This window comes from Branchiostoma floridae, chromosome 14 (genome assembly GCF_000003815.2).
Source record: "Branchiostoma floridae strain S238N-H82 chromosome 14, Bfl_VNyyK, whole genome shotgun sequence".
Lineage (NCBI taxonomy): Eukaryota > Metazoa > Chordata > Leptocardii > Amphioxiformes > Branchiostomatidae > Branchiostoma > Branchiostoma floridae.
In genome coordinates this window covers 19,687,300-19,706,470 of record NC_049992.1, presented here as the reverse complement: position 1 = coordinate 19,706,470, position 19,171 = coordinate 19,687,300, and the positions used below count along the sequence as shown (strand labels likewise).

The 19,171-nt window shown below is 40.2% G+C and overlaps 2 protein-coding genes across 2 annotated transcripts; both read left to right on the top strand.

Annotated features, from left to right (window-relative positions):
* LOC118430495 (beta-1,4 N-acetylgalactosaminyltransferase 1-like) lies at positions 1 to 3,851 on the top strand (the record flags this gene model as incomplete). The annotated part of the gene is given in 5 exon segments (XM_035841403.1): positions 1 to 39; positions 629 to 816; positions 1,906 to 2,046; positions 2,726 to 2,951; positions 3,541 to 3,851. Coding segments are annotated over 4 exon segments (660 nt in total). The 3' UTR covers positions 3,732 to 3,851.
* Positions 3,852 to 7,217: 3,366 nt separating this feature from the next.
* On the top strand, positions 7,218 to 18,995 carry LOC118430220. The gene is made up of 10 exons (XM_035840929.1): positions 7,218 to 7,308; positions 8,717 to 9,019; positions 9,948 to 10,204; positions 10,551 to 10,683; positions 10,930 to 11,067; positions 14,800 to 15,066; positions 15,418 to 16,116; positions 17,056 to 17,172; positions 18,342 to 18,512; positions 18,799 to 18,995. Exons 1-10 carry the CDS (start codon positions 7,218 to 7,220, stop codon positions 18,993 to 18,995), a joined length of 2,373 nt encoding a protein of 790 aa, XP_035696822.1.
* The last annotated feature ends 176 nt before the right edge of the window (positions 18,996 to 19,171 follow it).

The following is a 19,171-nucleotide window of genomic DNA, read 5'->3' as shown; positions in this document are numbered from 1 at the left end:
GGGTCAGGAAGTCACCTCGTCTGTATGATCCTGGAAAAGGTTTTCCTTCTTTTACTATAGTTTTATTTTCAAATATGTATGTATGATTTTCATGTCAACATGTATGTTCTATTTATGTCAGAGCACGCTTGGGTAAGAGCACACTAAAACGCCTCGCTGCGATATGGTAGTGAAAACTTAAAGGGGTGATACTGGTACAGAAAATTCAGGTCCAGGTGCGGACCAGGTACAAATGATTAGATCTAGGTCCTGAACCTGGACCTGATTATATAGAAAACTTGTGAATGGGCGATACTCAAAACATTGGTCCATTTTGCTACAAAGGTCATTGACGTTTCATAATCCTATCCGAATCGGTCCAGCTGCCGATTTTTTTTTCAGTTCCGGTTATTCTAAATAGGTCCAACAAGAAAAAAAGAAGGTTTTGTACCGGTACACCGTACCGGTACCTATTCCTTCTAGTGAAGCTAAAAAATCGCACACATTTCTTTAAATTAGCAATTTTGAAACAAGATTTGAAAAAAAATGTTAAGTCTAGTAAAAAGCAAAAATATTGACACTATGCTATTCCTAGTTTTTAAAGGTTATTTACAGTCCCGACATTAAAAGCTACCATGTCCTTCCTTAGATAACGACATCAACAATAAGGTTACAATCATCACTAAGACGTTTCTGAGATATCCGTCCGTAAGGGCTCTCATCAACAGTACCCGGATGTTCTACCCTAACATTCGGGTAGTTATAGCAGACGACAGCCGCCCTGTGGAAGACCTTCAGGCGGAAAACACTGATCATTACGTCATGCCGTTTGGAGCGGTGAGCTTGTCTGGTTCGTTTGTGTACTTTTGGCAACATCTCTTGTGGCAACATTTACCTTTAGTCCATGGGCCAGAGGAAAAATTGGTACCTCCGAGGTGGCAAATTCTCCTTGTCATTTTTGAATAGTAGAAGGCCTGTGGCATATATTTTGACGTGATAGCCATTCTGGTATGGTAGCTTTCTACCGGCTATCAGCCTTCAAACCTATCACCACCTAAATGATCTGGAAATTTCGTGTCTTCAACAAGGGGAGGGGCAAAAAATTAAACATCAATATTTTTCCACGAAAATTCACAGGCTGGTAGAACCTGCTAAGAGTAAGAGGATCATAAAAATATCAATTGATTTTCGATATTGTGATTCAACACAAAATTATGATTGCCTAAAATCATATTTTTTGGTGATTTTCTGGTGAAAAATATATACTTTACTTTCCATTATCGTTCATTTATTTAGATTAACCTATGGGGCCAAGCCTGATGAGTTAAACTTACCGTACGTATCGTTCTCTGCATATTAAGCTTTAAATGATCGAAATCCATCAATGAAATCCGGAGATATGAATGTGTGAAGAACGACACATCTGCCAGCTTATAGTGACAATATCGTTGCTAAGGCTGTTGCTAAGGCTGTTGTTAAGGAGGTTTCAGATCGTACTCCACAACAAAACTGATGCAAAGAACTTACTTTTCTGTTGTCTTTTACTCTTATTACATCAGTAGAAGTACAAGGAATACTGTTAAAATGTTTAACATGAAACAGATGCAGAAATGTGTATTTTTACGTCATTTCTTTTTTAGAATCGATATGTGAAATTTGGGGTGCTGGCCCATGGACTACTTAGCTAAATAGTGTCAATAGTTACACTTAAACCTGCCCAAGCGACCACCTCTTCGTAGCGACCACCAGGCCATTATTTCCGCTTTTTCTCGTCAGTTACGTTTACATTTCCTTTGCGTTTGTGAATGCAAGCAACGGTTGCAACGGTTGTGTAAAAAGAATATCATTATCCAGTGACGAAAAAGTTGATAAAGCTATACACGGGGAGCCTTTCAAGAACTGTTTTGAAACATTTACTATCTGCAGGGTTGGTTCGGTGGCAGGAATCTTGCCTTGTCACAAGTAAACACGCCGTACTTCCTGTGGGTGGACGACGACTATGTGTTCACCAAGGAGACAAAGTTGGAGAATTTTGTAGAGGTTCTCGACAACACCAACCTGGATTTGGTAAGAACTCTGCTATGATGTACCACTAGGTTCATATGTCACAGTTACCACATGTGACATTTGAAAATTAAACAAATTAAACCAAACTTTACTTCAAAGGTTTATTTGTGTAATCACGTGACCAAATGACGTCACCAAAATGGACCTTACTGTAGAAAAACAATAAACATCTATCATGTTCAATAAATATGATAACAGGCAAAAATTGCTATAGCGACAGTTAGCAATCATAGAATAATTGAGATTATAATAGATATTTGTTCTATGTGGATAATTTCAATATCTGATTGTTTTGTTATACAAAGTATTTTTTTATGAACATTCATACCTAAACTCCGAGAATCATGTACCCTATGAAATAACTTACATAATTTGGTCGTACCATAGCCTGACTAAAATCGCATCCCTAGCGACCGGCCCTAAAATTGCCGCCGCCCTAAGGGAGGGGGTCATTAACCCCAGCCAGCGAGAGATTGTGTAAACACAGGCTAGGTCGTACCATTGAAGTTTTCTCTCGAAAATTTTACGTTTAACTTTAATATTTTGATCGTTTAAATTCATTGTATTTCATTTTATTTCAGTTGTTTAATGTGAATAAAATATGTAATTTGTTATTTTGCTTATTGTCAGAATGGTAAATCTTATATCTTCCTACATATTGTTTCTGACCATGATGCAGGTATCTGGTAGCGTCGGTAACAGGAAGCTCATGTACTCTAAACTGTCCATCCTACCTGGAGACGAACATGGCGACTGTCTGGTCCAAGGCAGTGGGCACTACGGCCTTGTTCCCGGCTATCCGCACTGTTATCTGACCCCGAAGGTCACCAACTTCTACATGGGGAGAACGGACGCAGTCCGCGCGGTGGGATTTGATCCGACCTACTCTCGATATGGTCATACAGGTTAGGAAAAGTTTTACCTGAAACAAAAGTGTTACGCCGGTCATTTTTTTTCTCTATCTTCTCTTTGTCCCACGTTGAGCCAAACATATGGACATATGGATGGCATCCTCTTGAAACACCACATAAGATGGGCTAAGAAGTACACTTTGTGTGTGTATGTGTGTGTGTGTGTGTGTGTGTGTTTGTTTGTTTGTGTGTGTGTGTTTGCGTATTTGTATGTTTGTTTGTGTGTGTGTGTGTGTGTGGACATTTTATATTGAAAACAGTCAGAAGTTTCAGACATAATCCTTTATATATACCGTTTTAGCGACACCGAGGGATTCTTGTTGTGTGTGTGTGTGTGTGTGTGTATGGGTGTGTGTGTGTGTGTGTGTGTGTGTGTGTGTGTGTGTGTGTGTGTGTGTGCGTGTGTGTGTGTGTTTGTGTGGACATGATATCTTGAAAACGGTTTCAGACAGTATCCACTATTTGGCGACACTGAGGGATTCTGGTTGAAGATGATGTTTTATACTATCGTAGCGAGGTGCACAATGTGAGGTATAACACCAGCGAAGTGGCAATAATATTTTGTTCATGAAATCTGTTACAGAGTTCTTTGTGGATGCGATGGGAAGACTAAGAATGGCAGCATGTGAGGGGGTGCGTATAGACCACAAATCGAGTCGGAACACGGACTACAACAAGTTCCGGAGAGGAGGAGGCGTATCTGGAAACTACCGGAATATAATCATGAGGCGGCAGTACTTTAAGGACAACATAAAGTGCTGGATCAAAGCATAGACGATATAACTTAAATGTTGATGTATATTGAAGGTGTTTGTTTAACAATGTGTGCAATTGTTTTTATTCAGTCACTCAGTCACTCACTCAGTCACTCAGTCACTCACTCACTCACTCACTCACTCAATCAATCAATCAATCAATCAATCAATCAATCAATCATTCGGTGACTCTCACTCACTCAACCACTCACTTACTCAGCCACTGACTCACTCACTCACTTACTTACTCACTCACTCAACCACTCACTCACTCAGCCACTCACTTACTTACTCACTCAATCATTCAGTGACACTCACTCCCTCACTCCCTCACTCACTCACTTACTCACTCACTCACCCACTCACTCACTCACTCACTCACTCACTCACTCACTCACTCACTCACTCACTCACCCACCCACTCGCTCGCTCGCTCGCTCGCTCGCTCACTCACTCACTCACTCACTCACTCACTCACTCACTCACTAACTCACTCACTAACTCACTCACTCACTCACACTAACTCAGTCCCATAGCTAGGTAGCCGTAGCTATGTATAGTCTGTCTGTCTACAAAGGTTCTCCACTTCTGTTTTTACAACTCGGATCTTGATATGTTATAACGAAAATACCGCTCTTACTCATTCTTAGTAGAATATATGTCATATTTCAGAAATGAAATTATTATGTATCCAAGAAAATATAAAGAAAAAGTAAAATAAAGAATTTTTTCTCAGAACAAGCTGACTTCTCACAGGTATGAGTCTATAACCCTTAGATGTATTTTCTTGTGGCAAGAATTTTTCCATGATACAGAATTGTTTCCTAATTAGTATTTTAGACAAATTTTCTTATGCTCGAGGAAGATTAGATGTCGAATATCAGGTAATGTACCATATGTTTGTGAAAATGTTCTTGAAAGTGGGGGGAAATTTTTACGTTCTTTATGATAATTTTGTTGTTGCTGTTATAATAACCTTGTACTATCTGTAATATGTTAATTAAGGGTTAATGACCCACCCCGAGGTGTATATGGTGTCATAACGCCTGGTCCTTTGCTATAACCACCAAATAAGGTTTTATGAGGTGGTTATAGCAAAGGACCAGGCGTTATGACACCATGTACACCGAGGAACAGGCGGGTCATTAACGTCATTATCATATAGCCTACCCAAACTTGCAAACTCCTGTATAACGCATGGATCCCTTGGTCGTGTGAATTCCTTTGTCGAATGTCTGAAATTCACTTTTGTTCTTTGGTACATACATTTGTAAGAAGATTAAAGATTGCACTTTGAAACCAACATTTCCACAGAAAATATTCGAAACATTACATTCTTTGGCTTTTTAGAACAACAAAAATCATTATCAATGTAAACAGAATGAGCCATTCTGTACTTATTCCCTCTGCTCTGTCATATGTTTTGCTCATTTTGATTGGCCAAAATGAATCGACAACGACACCGGTGTCGATTCATTCTGACCAATCAGAGGAGAGATACACACCTGCCTGGCCGGAATCTATGTGTTACTGCCATAACCAACGTGTAACGGGGACTTCTGATTGGTCCGCGGCGCCTGGCTATATGATAATATACTTTGTTTCAGGCGATTTAGGCGTTTTAGCAAGAAAACTTATATAGTATGTACTTTTTTTCAAAGACTGGGAATTTTTTAAGCGAGAAAACCTACACGAAGAAACGGTTCATCGAAAACGTCGGATAGAAATATCAGAGAATTCTAATCAGATGACAAATCTTTGTTAGAAATTACACTTTCTGAGTTTAGTTCAGGTGCAATGAAGCTAAGAAACACAGTCATACAAAACAAAAATCTGTTATATCTCCAACTTAGCAACAAAAAAAATTGTAAGCTGTGATCAACTTTTCGCAGCCCCTCACTATACGTACACATTTGTTTCAGAATATCTACACAAACGGTTCAGGACATGTCCACGCATTAATCCATGACCAACGGCTTGGAACTGTTGACAGCAAACAGTTCTTCTATAGAACAATAGAACGCAAGAATGCAGCCAGGCAAGAGTACGGGGATTGTTTTACCCGGTCGATAAGATAGGGGCACATAAGTCTTCGAAGTAGGCAAAACTTGACCCTGAAACAGCCATGTGGGTTCCTTTTGGCCCAAGACGTAAATTTAGATGTGCGATTTCAACATTGTCGATATGGAGAAAAAAATTGTCAGTAAATATTTGCAGAATGCTCCCCTTAGTTTTAAGAAACATCGTCACAAAACTGTGAAAATCATAGATAAAAGTGTGTTTTGATTTTGACTGGGGTCCACATAGGTCAAAGGAAAATATGCCGAACCATGAAAACCTAAAAACTTTAGTTTTAAACGAATTCCGTTACCATGGCAACGCGAAAAACAAACTTTCGCTTCAAATTCTTGCTACCAAAATTCTAACTTTTGTTTCTTAAGCATGAGCCCTCACCCCCACCCCCACCCCGATTTGAACAGGCTTGGTGCAAAATAACGGGGTCCTTCTGATTTTTTTGCATAGAATAGTTGGAATTATTCACGTAATATTAAACGGTACCGAAATCCTTTTTTTTCTAATGTTTATCTGTTTTCTCCAAGGAGCAATATTGGAAAAAAAGCTTAAGAAAGTGTATTTTCCATAGACGTGAAACAGAGTTTGACAAAGTCCGGCCTAAAACACTGTCAACACCACCGGTTTGTTTGCTGTGTCACCGTGAAAGACACGGACATGCTCATGTAAACAGCGGGACGAGGAACAAAATAACTGGTAAAACTTCATGCAGAACATACCGCAAACACAACGTGCAGTGACTCTACATTGTAAGTACAGGTAGTATCTCACTGCACTTGGGGCACCGGTGCGGCACTGCGGGGTTCGAAAGAGAACGCAGCGAATTTCAGAGATAAATAACGATTTTTCTTACACTTTGTGTATGTTGTTGTCTTCTGAGTCTACTTTTACGAATTACACAATATCTAGATTATACAAATTCGGCGTAAATAACACAACAGTGCCACAGAGAACAAACCCCGCAGTGCCGCACCGGTGCCCCAAGCGCAGTGAGATACCACTTAATCCTATCCTACAGCTAAGATTTTGACTTGCCCCCCACAGACAATGTGAGCTGTCATGTCATAGGAATTATCCATGATAGTGATTTGCTTTTAAATTTCAAAAGGTATCAATGTCATGTGAAGGCAATCGAATGTATCCCCATTATTTCACACACCAGCGTTTGGGGGATGTGTAGTTTTTGTATTTCTGACGGGTTCTAAATGGTCCACTGAAATTTAATTAACGCTTCATGTCCCCAAGGTATGCAGCTGCACCGACCAAACATAAACAGTGAAGTCTCCCGTGACAATGCAAGACAGTAGCTTTTTCTACAAGCAGTTTACTTGAACCCAGGACAATAACAGAAAATTGTACCACTCAATATCGCTTAGTTGCCCTATGGTTGACATCTGTACGTCGAGGACGGACTTTTGGAAACTCCATTAGCATGGAGACCGTCCGAGAAGCCCGGGTGCGTCGTAAATGTCGCTGGCTGTGGGTCGTCTTCGTCGTGGCTTGCTTTGCACCAGCTATAACAGGTCTGTGTGGTTTTCTGGTGTATTTTAGTGGGAAATTCATGTGTAGGCAACTCCAAGGATTCTATAATGAATGTCATTGCCTATTCACATTACACCAGTACTACTTTCCTGGTCTACGTATCTAGATACTTATTGCACCTGGCCAAAATTATCATAGTCTGCATTGGTAAAATGCGCAATTCTAGCCGACAAAGCCGTTCGCACTCTTTTCTTACAATCGGCAAATTCGAACCATAGTGCATGAGACGAAGCTTAATGCTTTATAAAGATTTTGGTGACGTAACTATGAAGATTTTATTTCCGTACACAAGGTAAATAGCTTAACGTTACGAGCCAACAGGCTTTCGGCCAGTAGGGCTGACGTCACAGTTGAGCTGCGCGGTAGAAGGCCCAAAATGGGTTTGGGTGTGACTTAAAATCCTTTCAAATCTTCTTTTTCCTTGAAAATTTTGGCCCAACCAGTAGCCTTTTTGTGATAGAAGGAACATGTAAGGTCTAATCTTTCCCATTTGTGTCAAAATTTGCTCAGTTTAGCAGTTTAGGTGGCGCGCAGAAGGATTTTAGTTGTTGTGTCATATTGGTGGTATCAGGAGAAAACTGGGGTCAAAGGTGAGGTTTCTTTCATAGAGCGGGGATTCCTCGGAGTTTGAGGTGGTTGAACCTCTGTTTTCTTTCAGTTTTTACAAAGATGACCCTTGTGGCTGTCTGGTGGAGAATTTTTTGTTAAGATTGAAATTGGGGTTAGTACTTTTCTGAAGCCTTGTTTTAGTGTATTTTATAATGCTTTCCTATGTAGAGGTCCAACTGGAATGTCAGCCCAGTACTGAATGAAATGAAGCGAAGACTGTCGCGTGAACTGAACTCGAAATGCTTTTTTGATAGCTGATTGTGCAATGGCTTCGCTCGGCTCATAGTCAATTACACAAAATAACTGGTATTTGCATATATATATATATATATCAATGCAAATACCAGGGGTGAGAATTTACACGAAATTTATGTTTAGGAATCGAAAAACGCATGAATTACTGTGTGAAACGTACCGATCTTACGGGATACGAAGACTTCATTTCAAAACCAGTCGGCTGTTGCTATGTTGCTTGGCTGCTAGGCTGAGAGAAGATACATTTCTGAGTGTTTCTACCCAATAGTATTTCAACAATAATATCATGGTGGGCGCATACTGTCACGAAAACGTTTTAATACCCTGTGAGCTTTATTTCGACCCGTCACAACATATTTCCTTGTAGCCAAAGGTCGACGCCACCATCTTGAATATCCCGGTTAACTTTTTCAGGTGACCCAGGTAGCTTTTGGTTGATTATACAAACATCATAACAATATCACGTAAATAATGTTAACATCATTATATTTTAAAGATATCTACACACTACATATAATTTTACAGGAGTAGTAGACGTCACCATCGTCAGTAAGTACCAGTTCTTTGATGAGTCAGCGGACACCTGGTTGCACTGTTATTACACGGGTAGTCTCCTCAACCAGAACGGGTACCAGTTCGGTGTAGAGGTAGACACTGGCTCGGGAACAAGATTTACATCACGAAGAAGTACCAGCAGGGTATCAGGGCGCTGGTACAGTGTGAGAATCTGGGATGAAACTGGTGACTCCCGGGTCGGAGCATTCTCCTGTCAAGTAGGTGACGGAAGTAAAACCGAAAAGGCCATTACCTTCAAAATAAAGTCAGAGGGTGAGTACACAACATTTTGTTAAATGCACTAGATATCTGTTACTCAATTAACCGGATATCTCTCTGCTTCGCGATGCATACAATACTTTATTTACTGGTGACCATGGCTGGATTAATCGTTAATCGTTGTCTATTACCACGGCTTTGGACATGTACATATATTGACAAAACCTGAGGTCTTAGGCTTGTAAAGTAGATTATATTGCCAACCAACTGCTTTTCCAGCTACAAGATATATACATGAGTGGTATTGTTCTATAAAAAAAATCAAAGGTGTCTTTTCTTAGCAAATCAAGAGAACGTTATGAACAAGAAACATACGTCAATGATATGAGTAACTTTAAAGGCAATAATTCAGTAGCCATAAATTTAATATCAAAACAGGCAAATACTACAATATAGCCCTTGACCAAAAATCCTTTCCTTTCTGCCTAAAGCCTTGTAAAGGATATTGAATATGAATTTGAATTTATAATGGATGGTCTAGATCCACTAGTTTACGTAATGAGTTATTCACATTTCTTGAATCAATTGCAAGTACACCAGATTTCAAGCCACTCGATACTACAAACAGATTCTTTATATATCTTTAGTTGTCACAACTCCAGATAAAGGACTGCTTTGTTATTATAAAGAATACTCAAACAAATGATTGGCCTACTCCATTTTAATACTATATCAAAGAACTATGTTAGCCCTTATTGTTGTATTAACCAGAATGTTAAGCTTTATTCTATACCTCTATTTTGTACAAGACAAGATTGATACTAATCGGTCAAGTAGCTCCTGTTGTCTGAGAACTAACGTTGTCTCTCTTGTTGCTGAATGTATCAGCATAAATGCTGACTTTATCGACTTGTTGGAATATACTTTTGATTCAACGGCTCTCAGTCGAGGAAAAGCTTATACTGATATGATATCATTCCAGCCGATGTCTGGCCCGAGTCCTTCACAGTAACCGCCAACATAGGTGACCCCGTGACCCTACAGATGGTGCAGAAGTCCAGTAGAACAGGTACCCTGGTGTGGAGGAAGGGCGGGATCGGGGGGACTGTCCTGACTGGACAGAACGGACTCAGTCTCGCCATAGCCAGTGTCCAGTCTTCAGATGAGGGGATCTATGAGTGCTACTATCAGGGGGACACCGATAGAAAACAGGGCATCATGAGGCTCATTGTCAGAGGTATGTGTTTGTTTAGTTGTATGTTGACGTGATTTGGGATCATCTGAATGTGTGAACAATATATCATAGTCACTCTAACCAGCATGTACGCGAAGACCATGGTACACATATTCAGATTTTTGCATAAAATTCTGAGATAAGAAATTTAAAATAATACTTGTAAATTGATAATAAATGAAACTACCACATGCCAAAAGAATTTGATTTATTTTGCTGACTTTGTGACGTTGCTTATCTCACAAGTACATTTTTTATGTTGGAAATCAGTTCAACTTTATCAAGAACCACTTTTACCAACAGCTATTAAAATTCAAGGTAACAGTTGTTCTGTTTGACTCTCACCCAGACTGTGCTGAGAACAAGTGGGGTCCGCCCTCCTGCACCGGTGACTGTCCTGTGTGCTACAACGGCGGTGTGTGTGACGACAACACGGGGGAATGTGTCTGTCCTCCGGGGTTCAATGGAACCAAATGTGAAAGCGGTATGATACGAAAATAATAATAATAATAATGATAATAATAATCCTTAAGTGATCAATAGTACTTTAATTGTATGCCAATATCGATAGCAGCTTTGGGAAAGCAAATGGAAAGAAACAAAAATATTGTAACGGCATCAAACAATGCTTTAAAGCAAGGGAATAACTGATGAGATGGTTTTGTAAGGGATGTTTTCAAAAAGTTTCTAGCTGTAACACATAGAAGGAAATGTTCTGTTTTTTTGTAAGCCTGTGCGAACAACAAGATCGGTACCAGCTGCACGAGAGAGTGTGAGGGTGGAGACTGTACTGGCCAGCTGCTGTGTGTGATGGACCCGTACGGCTGCTCCTGTGCTCCTGGACTCATGGGGATAGAGTGTAATACGGGTGAGTACATAGTTTCATCAGGTGAGTAGATCAATTGAACTTTGTCTTCCTTCTTACACAAAAGTGTTTTTAGACAATTTTTCAGACGTTTCGACAACTATCTGTCGTTCTCCTCAGTGCGTTATTCATGAAACAATTACAGCCAAACCTGTATTAGCGGCCACCTTTGCATAGTGACCACCTGGCCATTGGGGTCCTTTTTGTCGGTCCCTTGGATTTTTTCTGTTGACCTAGTAAGTTACTAAGCATTAACCCTATTCAGACCGGGCTTTTTTGGTCATCCCTGGACCGGGGGGGGGGGCTTTTGAGGCCCTCCACTTCTAAGTCCTATAACTCTAAAACGACGTGCCGTAGGGCCACCAAATTTTTAGGACATGATTCCGACATAATATCTGACAAGTATATGACGTTTGACGTTACGTTGACGTAAGATGACGTAATTATGACGTCATCAATTTAATTACATTGGCCAAACCCATGAAAAATAGGTATTCTCAGAAAACTTCAAGTTATGCTGCAAAAATGTAACAACAAGTGCAGATAACAGAATAATAATGTTTATTACGACTTGCGTTGCCAATAGCGACGTCAATGACGTCAATATGACGTCATAAAATGACGTCATGCACATCTAAGATACGAGTTGGGCTCCGCCATATTATATCCACCACCTTGAATTTTTGAAAATACTTTTTTTGCAACAAATAATCACAAAGGGCAATGGAAATAGACTAAATTCATTCATTTAGATGGTTTTTGATGAAAAATACCAGGTAGTTACAAATTTTAAGGGATAATTAGCTTGTTATTCTTGATCTGGCCATTCGGTCCGCCATCTTGGATTTTGGGCTGATGACGTCATCAAATTAGCATTATTTATGCATATATAATTATGAAAGATATGCTGAATAATATAATATTTTATTTATGTAACAAAATTGCAGTAATATAGCAAATAAATGTGAAAAATACATAGTTAGAACCAAAAATTGTGATTTTGGGCAAAACTGCCTGTCAAGAAACGGTTGCCATGGCAACAACAAAAAATGGAATTTTTTTAAACTTCGTAAAATTGTTGCCAACAATATTTTAGGAAAACTCACCAAATTTGGTGGCTCTAGCGTAAGCCGTTCTGGCGTTATAGGACATCGAAGTTAGCGCGGGCCTCAAAAGCCCCCCCCCCCCCCCCGGTCTGAATAGGGTTAAGAAATAGTCCATAGCGGCCACCTTTCCAGCGCGGCCACGGCCACACGATTTTCGGTCCCGTAGATACAGAAACGCTGCCTACTGCGGCCATGTAGCGGCCGTATGTCACCCTGCGCCGAGCTTAAAATCATAGTTTGTGAGGATTTGGAGTTCCCGACAGGGTCATTTTGGCGGTAGCGGAAGGTAAGCGTGCCTTGAACGATAGAGTACAAGTCTTGTGTCGGCGAATTTAACGTTAGCAACATTCCTCATTTCAATATCAATAATTTTCGGTAGATTTGACTTTGGCAGGGTCAGTTCAATTCTGAGACGATCGAGACAATGTTACTTGGTGCGAAAGATAAGTGGGTGCTAAAATCATGTGTAACTTATTGCTCGTTGTCAATTGATCAACAATTTCTCTATAGTTGTCACCTGTCTATAGTGGCCACATTTCTTCAGTCCCTAGAGTGGCCGCTATAGATAGGTTTGACTGTATAGCTGTTTCAAATCTCTATTGGTACATATTCCGTCTGAATACGTGTATTTGTGAACAGTGACACACCATCCTGTGACGTAAACATTTCATCTTCTTCGATAAGTATGGAAGTCATTTCTTGCGCCAGGTGTTTTTATATCTTCACGTGACACCTAGTGTTTCAATTTAGTGCGGCAATTAGATTTGACGTGTTGTAACCCATGGATGCAGTCCACTATGGGACGCAGCGGCGTGCCCTGTTTTGTGAATCATCGTTATGCAGAACAATTTGGTATGCTCTCGGCTGTTGGATATTGTTCGTCTGTGATCTCATTTTCTTCCTCGAGTCTCTCTAGGACCAATACCAGTTTCCGCTTGTGCTTTTGTGTCGCGTCTCTCTAAATTGTCATTTGTCTTTTCATCTGCTAACATATCACTAACGTTGTTTTCATATTCGTCTGTATCCACAATGACAGTGGCTTTCCCTTTATCTGCTGGTAGCAACATAATGTTTTCCTCTCATTCAGATCTTACAATGCCTATCTTTCCTCGTTTGGATGTTAGTTTTGGGCCATTTTCAGATTGGAGTCCACATGCTACTTGTTCTTTGTGTTGCTCTGTGACTTTTGCCTGCATGTATTTTCCGTGGTTAATATGAAGTCTTCGACTGAGGTTTTGTCGGATATGACGCCAAAGATTAACGTTTTCTGCAAAACAATGGCCTGTTGCTTTGAGATGATGATAACATGTTGAAGCTGTAATGTTGGAGAGACAGAAATAACATATTTGGTACCCGAAGAAGGCTACAAATGTTAACACAAGGAAGTACCGATGACCAAAGAAGGCATTTGGATCAGAAAATTTACACCAGTTATGAATATGGACGAGAATGTGTAAAGACTCATGTATGGGACCGCCTTCTTGCCGTTTTGGATACCCCTGGAGGCCAAACTGGATACTTGACCACATACATGTATCATATATCATTATCGCTACAAATTAATTAAACAAGGCTACTATACTTCCTACTTCAGTTTGCCCAGACGGTATGTACGGTGCTGGCTGCACCCAAACCTGTCACTGTGCAAACGGACCAGCTGCCTGTGACAAGAAGACTGGAGCCTGTACTGGGGGATGTCATGACTTATGGACTGGGGACTCATGTCAGATACGCACAGGTATCGGAATTACAATTATTGCTCTTGATGTATAAGATACTAATGGGCATAATGGTAAAACGCTTGTAGTTACATCCGTCAATAGTTTTATCAGGTAGGTATGTGACTGCTAAAGAGACTCTTTTTTTTCCCTTCATAACGCGTACTTAGCCCGGCGTTTCCGTGACCGTCGTCTTTCACCTTGCATAGATTGTATGGGTTTCGCTACTCACAGTTGCGGTCATAAGCGTAAAGTATTAATGATTATTTCATGCAATATTCACAATGCGGTCCCAAATGTAATATTATTGTTAAGTGAACAATGATCCAGCTATTTGGCTAATTATTGGCATGTGAATAAGTCATCATGACCAACACGAAATGCGGCCTTCTAATTGGTCGACGTCAACTGGCTGTATAATAATTACGTTTATTTGACAAGGTAATGTACATATTAAGCGTCCAAACGTTTGGGACCTCATTGTACACATGGCATATCTAAAACAGCCCTTGTATACAAATTTAGCCGCACAATTCAGAATTGCCCTGAAGAAGGTGAAAGACGGTCACCGATACGTCGATGGAAATAAAGCAAGGCTTGGGGAAAAGAGAGTATCTTTATTTACTGTAAATGCAGAAATGTTCGCGGTGGATTAATGTTCGCGGTTTTCGCGGTGACGACTTAACCGCGAACTAAAAACCACCGCGAACATTTCTATTATGGTATTAGACTGCAGTCTATCGTGTTACCGCGAAATTAATACCACCGCGAAAAGTCTTTTGTCCTGCCACGGCGAAATTAAATCCCCGCGAACTTATTTTTGCATTGTGTTATTCATTAAGATTCTTTTAATTAGGGTGTTTTAGGCTGATCTAATCAGTAATGTGGCTTATAGAACATTTCTGTTTCAGCTACTGTCTCGTACGAGGACTTATTCACAAAGGAGGAAGGCCACTTTTTCGGTGATTTTCCGGATCACCTAACCGCATACGACAACATAGACGCAGACGAGTGTGCCCGTCGCTGTTTGCAAGGTTACGGCAGTTACGACGGCGTCAACCCGCCCTGTCTGTCCTTCAACCATCGCCCCACGGGATCGCCAGAGGGCGGCAGTGCACGGTGTTGGCTCCGCAGTAGTGACAAGGACACGGCGGCGTCTCCTGGTTCTGGCTGGGACAGTTGGCCTCACCGAAATTACTACCAACGGAAAGGTAGATAAACAATGTATTATACTTCTGTTTGACAAGGGCGGTAACGTCCTATTCTGTATGGTATTGCAGATATATAAGCGTAAAGTTCTAAGCATGACAAGTCTTCCTTTGTACAATACCATGCTATTCATAATTCTAGTTATTCTATTACGTATTCTATATAAAGATAGCAATTGTATTCAGACCTTTATAAATAAAAAAATTACCTTTATCACTATTTTGCCTTTTAATTTACCTATCAATCTCATTTTCCTTCATTGTTAAGTATACAATTATTAATATTACTGGATAACTTTTTTGTTTCATAATGATTGCCAGCTGTTTCAGACATACTTATGCCCCAAGACTGTGCCGACATATTTGCCCTCGGACTACAAACCAGTCAGGTTTACACCCTCGGACACCCCCAACCATTCCAAGCCTACTGTGACATGGACACTGATGGCGGTGGGTGGACGGTCATACAGCGGCGGCAGGACGGGTCGGTGCCGTTTGACAGACAATGGGCTGAGTACGAGCAGGGGTTCGGTAATCCTAGTGGAGAATACTGGCTGGGATTGGAGACTATTCACAGTCTGACAACAAAGAATCAAAGCGAACTGTATGTGTACTTGGAAGACTGGGAAATGAACAGCCGGTTTGCGCGGTACAGCACGTTTTCTGTAGAAGATGCCGGCAGCAAGTACACGGCAACGATCGACGGGTACAGCGGGGATGCAACTGATAGTCTAGACCCGTCCACTTCACGTCACAGCATCAACAACAGACAATTTTCTACAACAGACCAGGATAATGACCCTTCAAGAAATAACTGTGCAAGTCTATTCGGACAGGGAGGCTGGTGGTACACTGCAAGTTGTGGCTGGGCATTGTTGAACGGACAGTATCTGACCGGCTGTTCAGTACCTACTCCAGGCACCTGCTCCAGTGCAGATGGAATCGTCTGGAACTCTTGGAGAGGTTACAGATATTCTTTGAAGACGACAGTCATGATGATCAGACCAGCCGATTTTCCTGGTACGAGCACTACTTCACGTAATTGGCGTATTCTATACTCTCCATATATTGAAAAATAAAGGTATAAGGTATAGACTTTGAAGTTTATTACCAATAAAACAATAACTAGAAAGGCCGATATTTGCTTTAGAGCAAATACAGCATATTTCAGCCATCTCCCTCGTGCAACAATAGGCCTTGAGGTCGTTGACCCCTTTGGCCAATGGAAAATGGCCCCCAAAAAACCAAATATATCATTTTAAAGTGTTCCATGCCAAAAATTACCATGGGTCCTTTGGATGAATATCTAGAGCACCCCTTAACCAAATTTTGGGTCATTTGGTTGTAAAACGAGGGAACAGGAGCCAAAAATGTCCAATTTTTGTCAAAAAAATGGCCATAAAATCGCAATATTAAGCATTATGTTGTACTGTATGGAAAAACTGTTATTGAATTCATGTGCACACAATTGAAGGGCACTTTTATACCAAATTTCAGGTCATTCGGTTGTAAAACAAGGGTACAGGAGGCAAAAATGTGCTTTTTTTGTCAAAAAATGGCTAAAAATCGCAAAATTAGGCATTTTGTTGTACCGTATGCCAAAACTGTTATTAAATCGGGGTGAACATATGATCAGGGCACCTCTGTACCAAATGTCATGTCATTCGGCTGTAATACCAGGGTACAGGAGCCCAAAATATACATAAAAATTTACAAAAACCTCAATAAAATCATTTTAAAGGCAGATATGAACAAAAATTTAAAATACACCTGAGGGTATTGACTTACTCTACCTTTGTGCCAAATTTCAAGCCAATCGGTTTAAAAACGGCGGAGTTGATTCGATTTGAAGATTTGACAGGAGAAAGAAAGAAAGAAACATTACGAATACAATATATTTCACCATACCTATGGTATGGCTGAAATATAACTATCTACCATACTACTTTTTCTACATAGCTACATCACCACTCAGACCGTGTCAAAATGGTGGAACACTCACCTCTGGACCAGATAATTCAGGACTGTATATGTGTGCATGTCAATCAGGATGGAATGACATCTTTTGTGATCAGGGTAAGTTATCTTAGATCATTGAAATATGCCAAATGCTGTCGACTTTCTTTACGACGAATGACCATCACTGCTTCATTCATCTTCCAACAAGACCCGTAACGTTTTCCAAAAGATTCACCACATTCGTATTGGCCGTTTGCTTGGAAGAAATTATTGCCAAGGCTAAGATTTCACAAAAATGGCTGTTGCCAGAGAAGACGCAAAGAATTAAAATTGTAGCAGAACTGTAACAGTTCAGTTGTTTTCTGACTGTTGGCATAACATTTAGTAACAAACGTTACCACCACGAGTAAGGCGGTTGCCACGTTTATATTGGTCATGTATAAGACTAGCAGGAGCTGTTTTTGTCACGCCTAACAGTTTTTCTGGCTTTCCAAATATGTAAAGAGAAATTAATTGCTGACTGTCATCAATAGCTCACTTTGCTTAACAAAATGTTGTACAAAGATGGCTATAACAAACGTTACCGGCATTGTTTGATGCTTTCTACCTTCCCTATTTAAGCCGATTTAGGCCTGGCTTTTTGGTTATCCCTGGACTGTGTACATGTGTGTGGGGGTTGGGGGGTTACTTTTGAGGCCCTCCTCTTCTAAGTCCTATACCTATCAAACGACGCATTATATAACCACCAAAATCAGGGAATGGTGTAGACATAATATCTAAAAATTGTACTAATTTTGACGCTATTATGGCTTAATATTACGCAAATATGACGTCATCATTTGCTTGTATTGGCCTGACCCATGAAAAAAGGATATTCCCTAAAAGCCTCAACGTATGCTACAAAAATGTAACAGCAAGTGTAGATAACAGAACCATAATGGCTGTTACAACTTGTATTGCCAATAGCAACATCAATGGCGTCAAAATGACGTCAAAAAATGACTCCACGAGATACCAGTTGGGATCCGCCATATTACATTCACCGTATTGAATTTTCAAAAATATTTTTTTCGCAACAAATGATCGCAAAAGGCAATGAAAATGGACTTAATACATTCATTTAAATGTTTTTGATAAAGAAATGCCAGGTCGTAACAAATTCAAAGGGATAATGAAAAGCTAGTTGGTCTTCATCAGGTCATATTGTATATTTCTGTGTCCTGTTATCAATACTCTGTCCAGAGCTATCATTTCCGAATGATTTGGATATTACTGTGTCATGTTAGCAATGTCCTGTCCAGAGCTATCATTTCCAAACAACGGCAGCAGGACTGAGGGTCGTATATACGGAGACAGGGTCACATTTTCCTGTAATGAAGGCTACGAACTAATCGGTTCTGTAAACAGAACCTGCCAGGCCAACCAGAGCTGGTCGGGTGTACAGCCTAATTGCTCCAGTAAGTGACTTTATACTATCTTAAATTAAGTGGTTTTAAATAATGCATTAATGGTGTCGTGGTAGAGGGAATGTTTGCTTTTTCAACGGAAAGTAAACCAAAACAAGTTATGATGAATTATTTTATTCTCCGTATATCAACCAGCTGATAACGGAGGAAGTATTTTATAATTTATTAGCAAATCATTAAAAAAGAATCTCCAATTGTACCTATGACTTAGACCAATATTGAATGGAAAAACACAAAACATATTACTAGTATAACTTTGACATCAAACATGTTCCAGGAACACCCTGCCCACAGCTGAAGCCTGTTCAACATGGCAGCATCAGTGATGGTGGATATTATGGAGACGTGGTTACTTATCACTGTGATCCTGCATACGAGATCAGTGGTGATGAAGAACGAACATGCCAGGCTAACCAGACGTGGAGCGGAACACATCCTACATGCAGTCGTATGTTCCACCCAAGTTTGATTTGAGTTTATTTGACAATGTTCTACAGTATCAATTAATCAACAAATTAATCAGTTACTCCCTACAAGAAGTGGATTAACATTTTCATACCTCTCTACCCCTTCAAATGAGGTGCTCTTCAGCACTGTTTGTTAGACAGTTTTGGTACAATGAGTTTGATACTAATATTTTGAACTTGTAG

Excerpts from the sequence above, each read along its gene's own strand:
- LOC118430220 (XM_035840929.1), top strand. The coding sequence starts at position 7,218 with ATGGAGACCGTCCGAGAAGCCCGGGTGCGTCGTAAATGTCGCTGGCTG. Across the intron at positions 10,205-10,550 it reads TGAGGCTCATTGTCAGAGGT|TGTGCTGAGAACAAGTGGGG; the intron begins ATGTGTTTGTTT and ends TCTCACCCAGAC. Across the intron at positions 16,117-17,055 it reads CAGACCAGCCGATTTTCCTG|CTACATCACCACTCAGACCG; the intron begins GTACGAGCACTA and ends TTTTCTACATAG.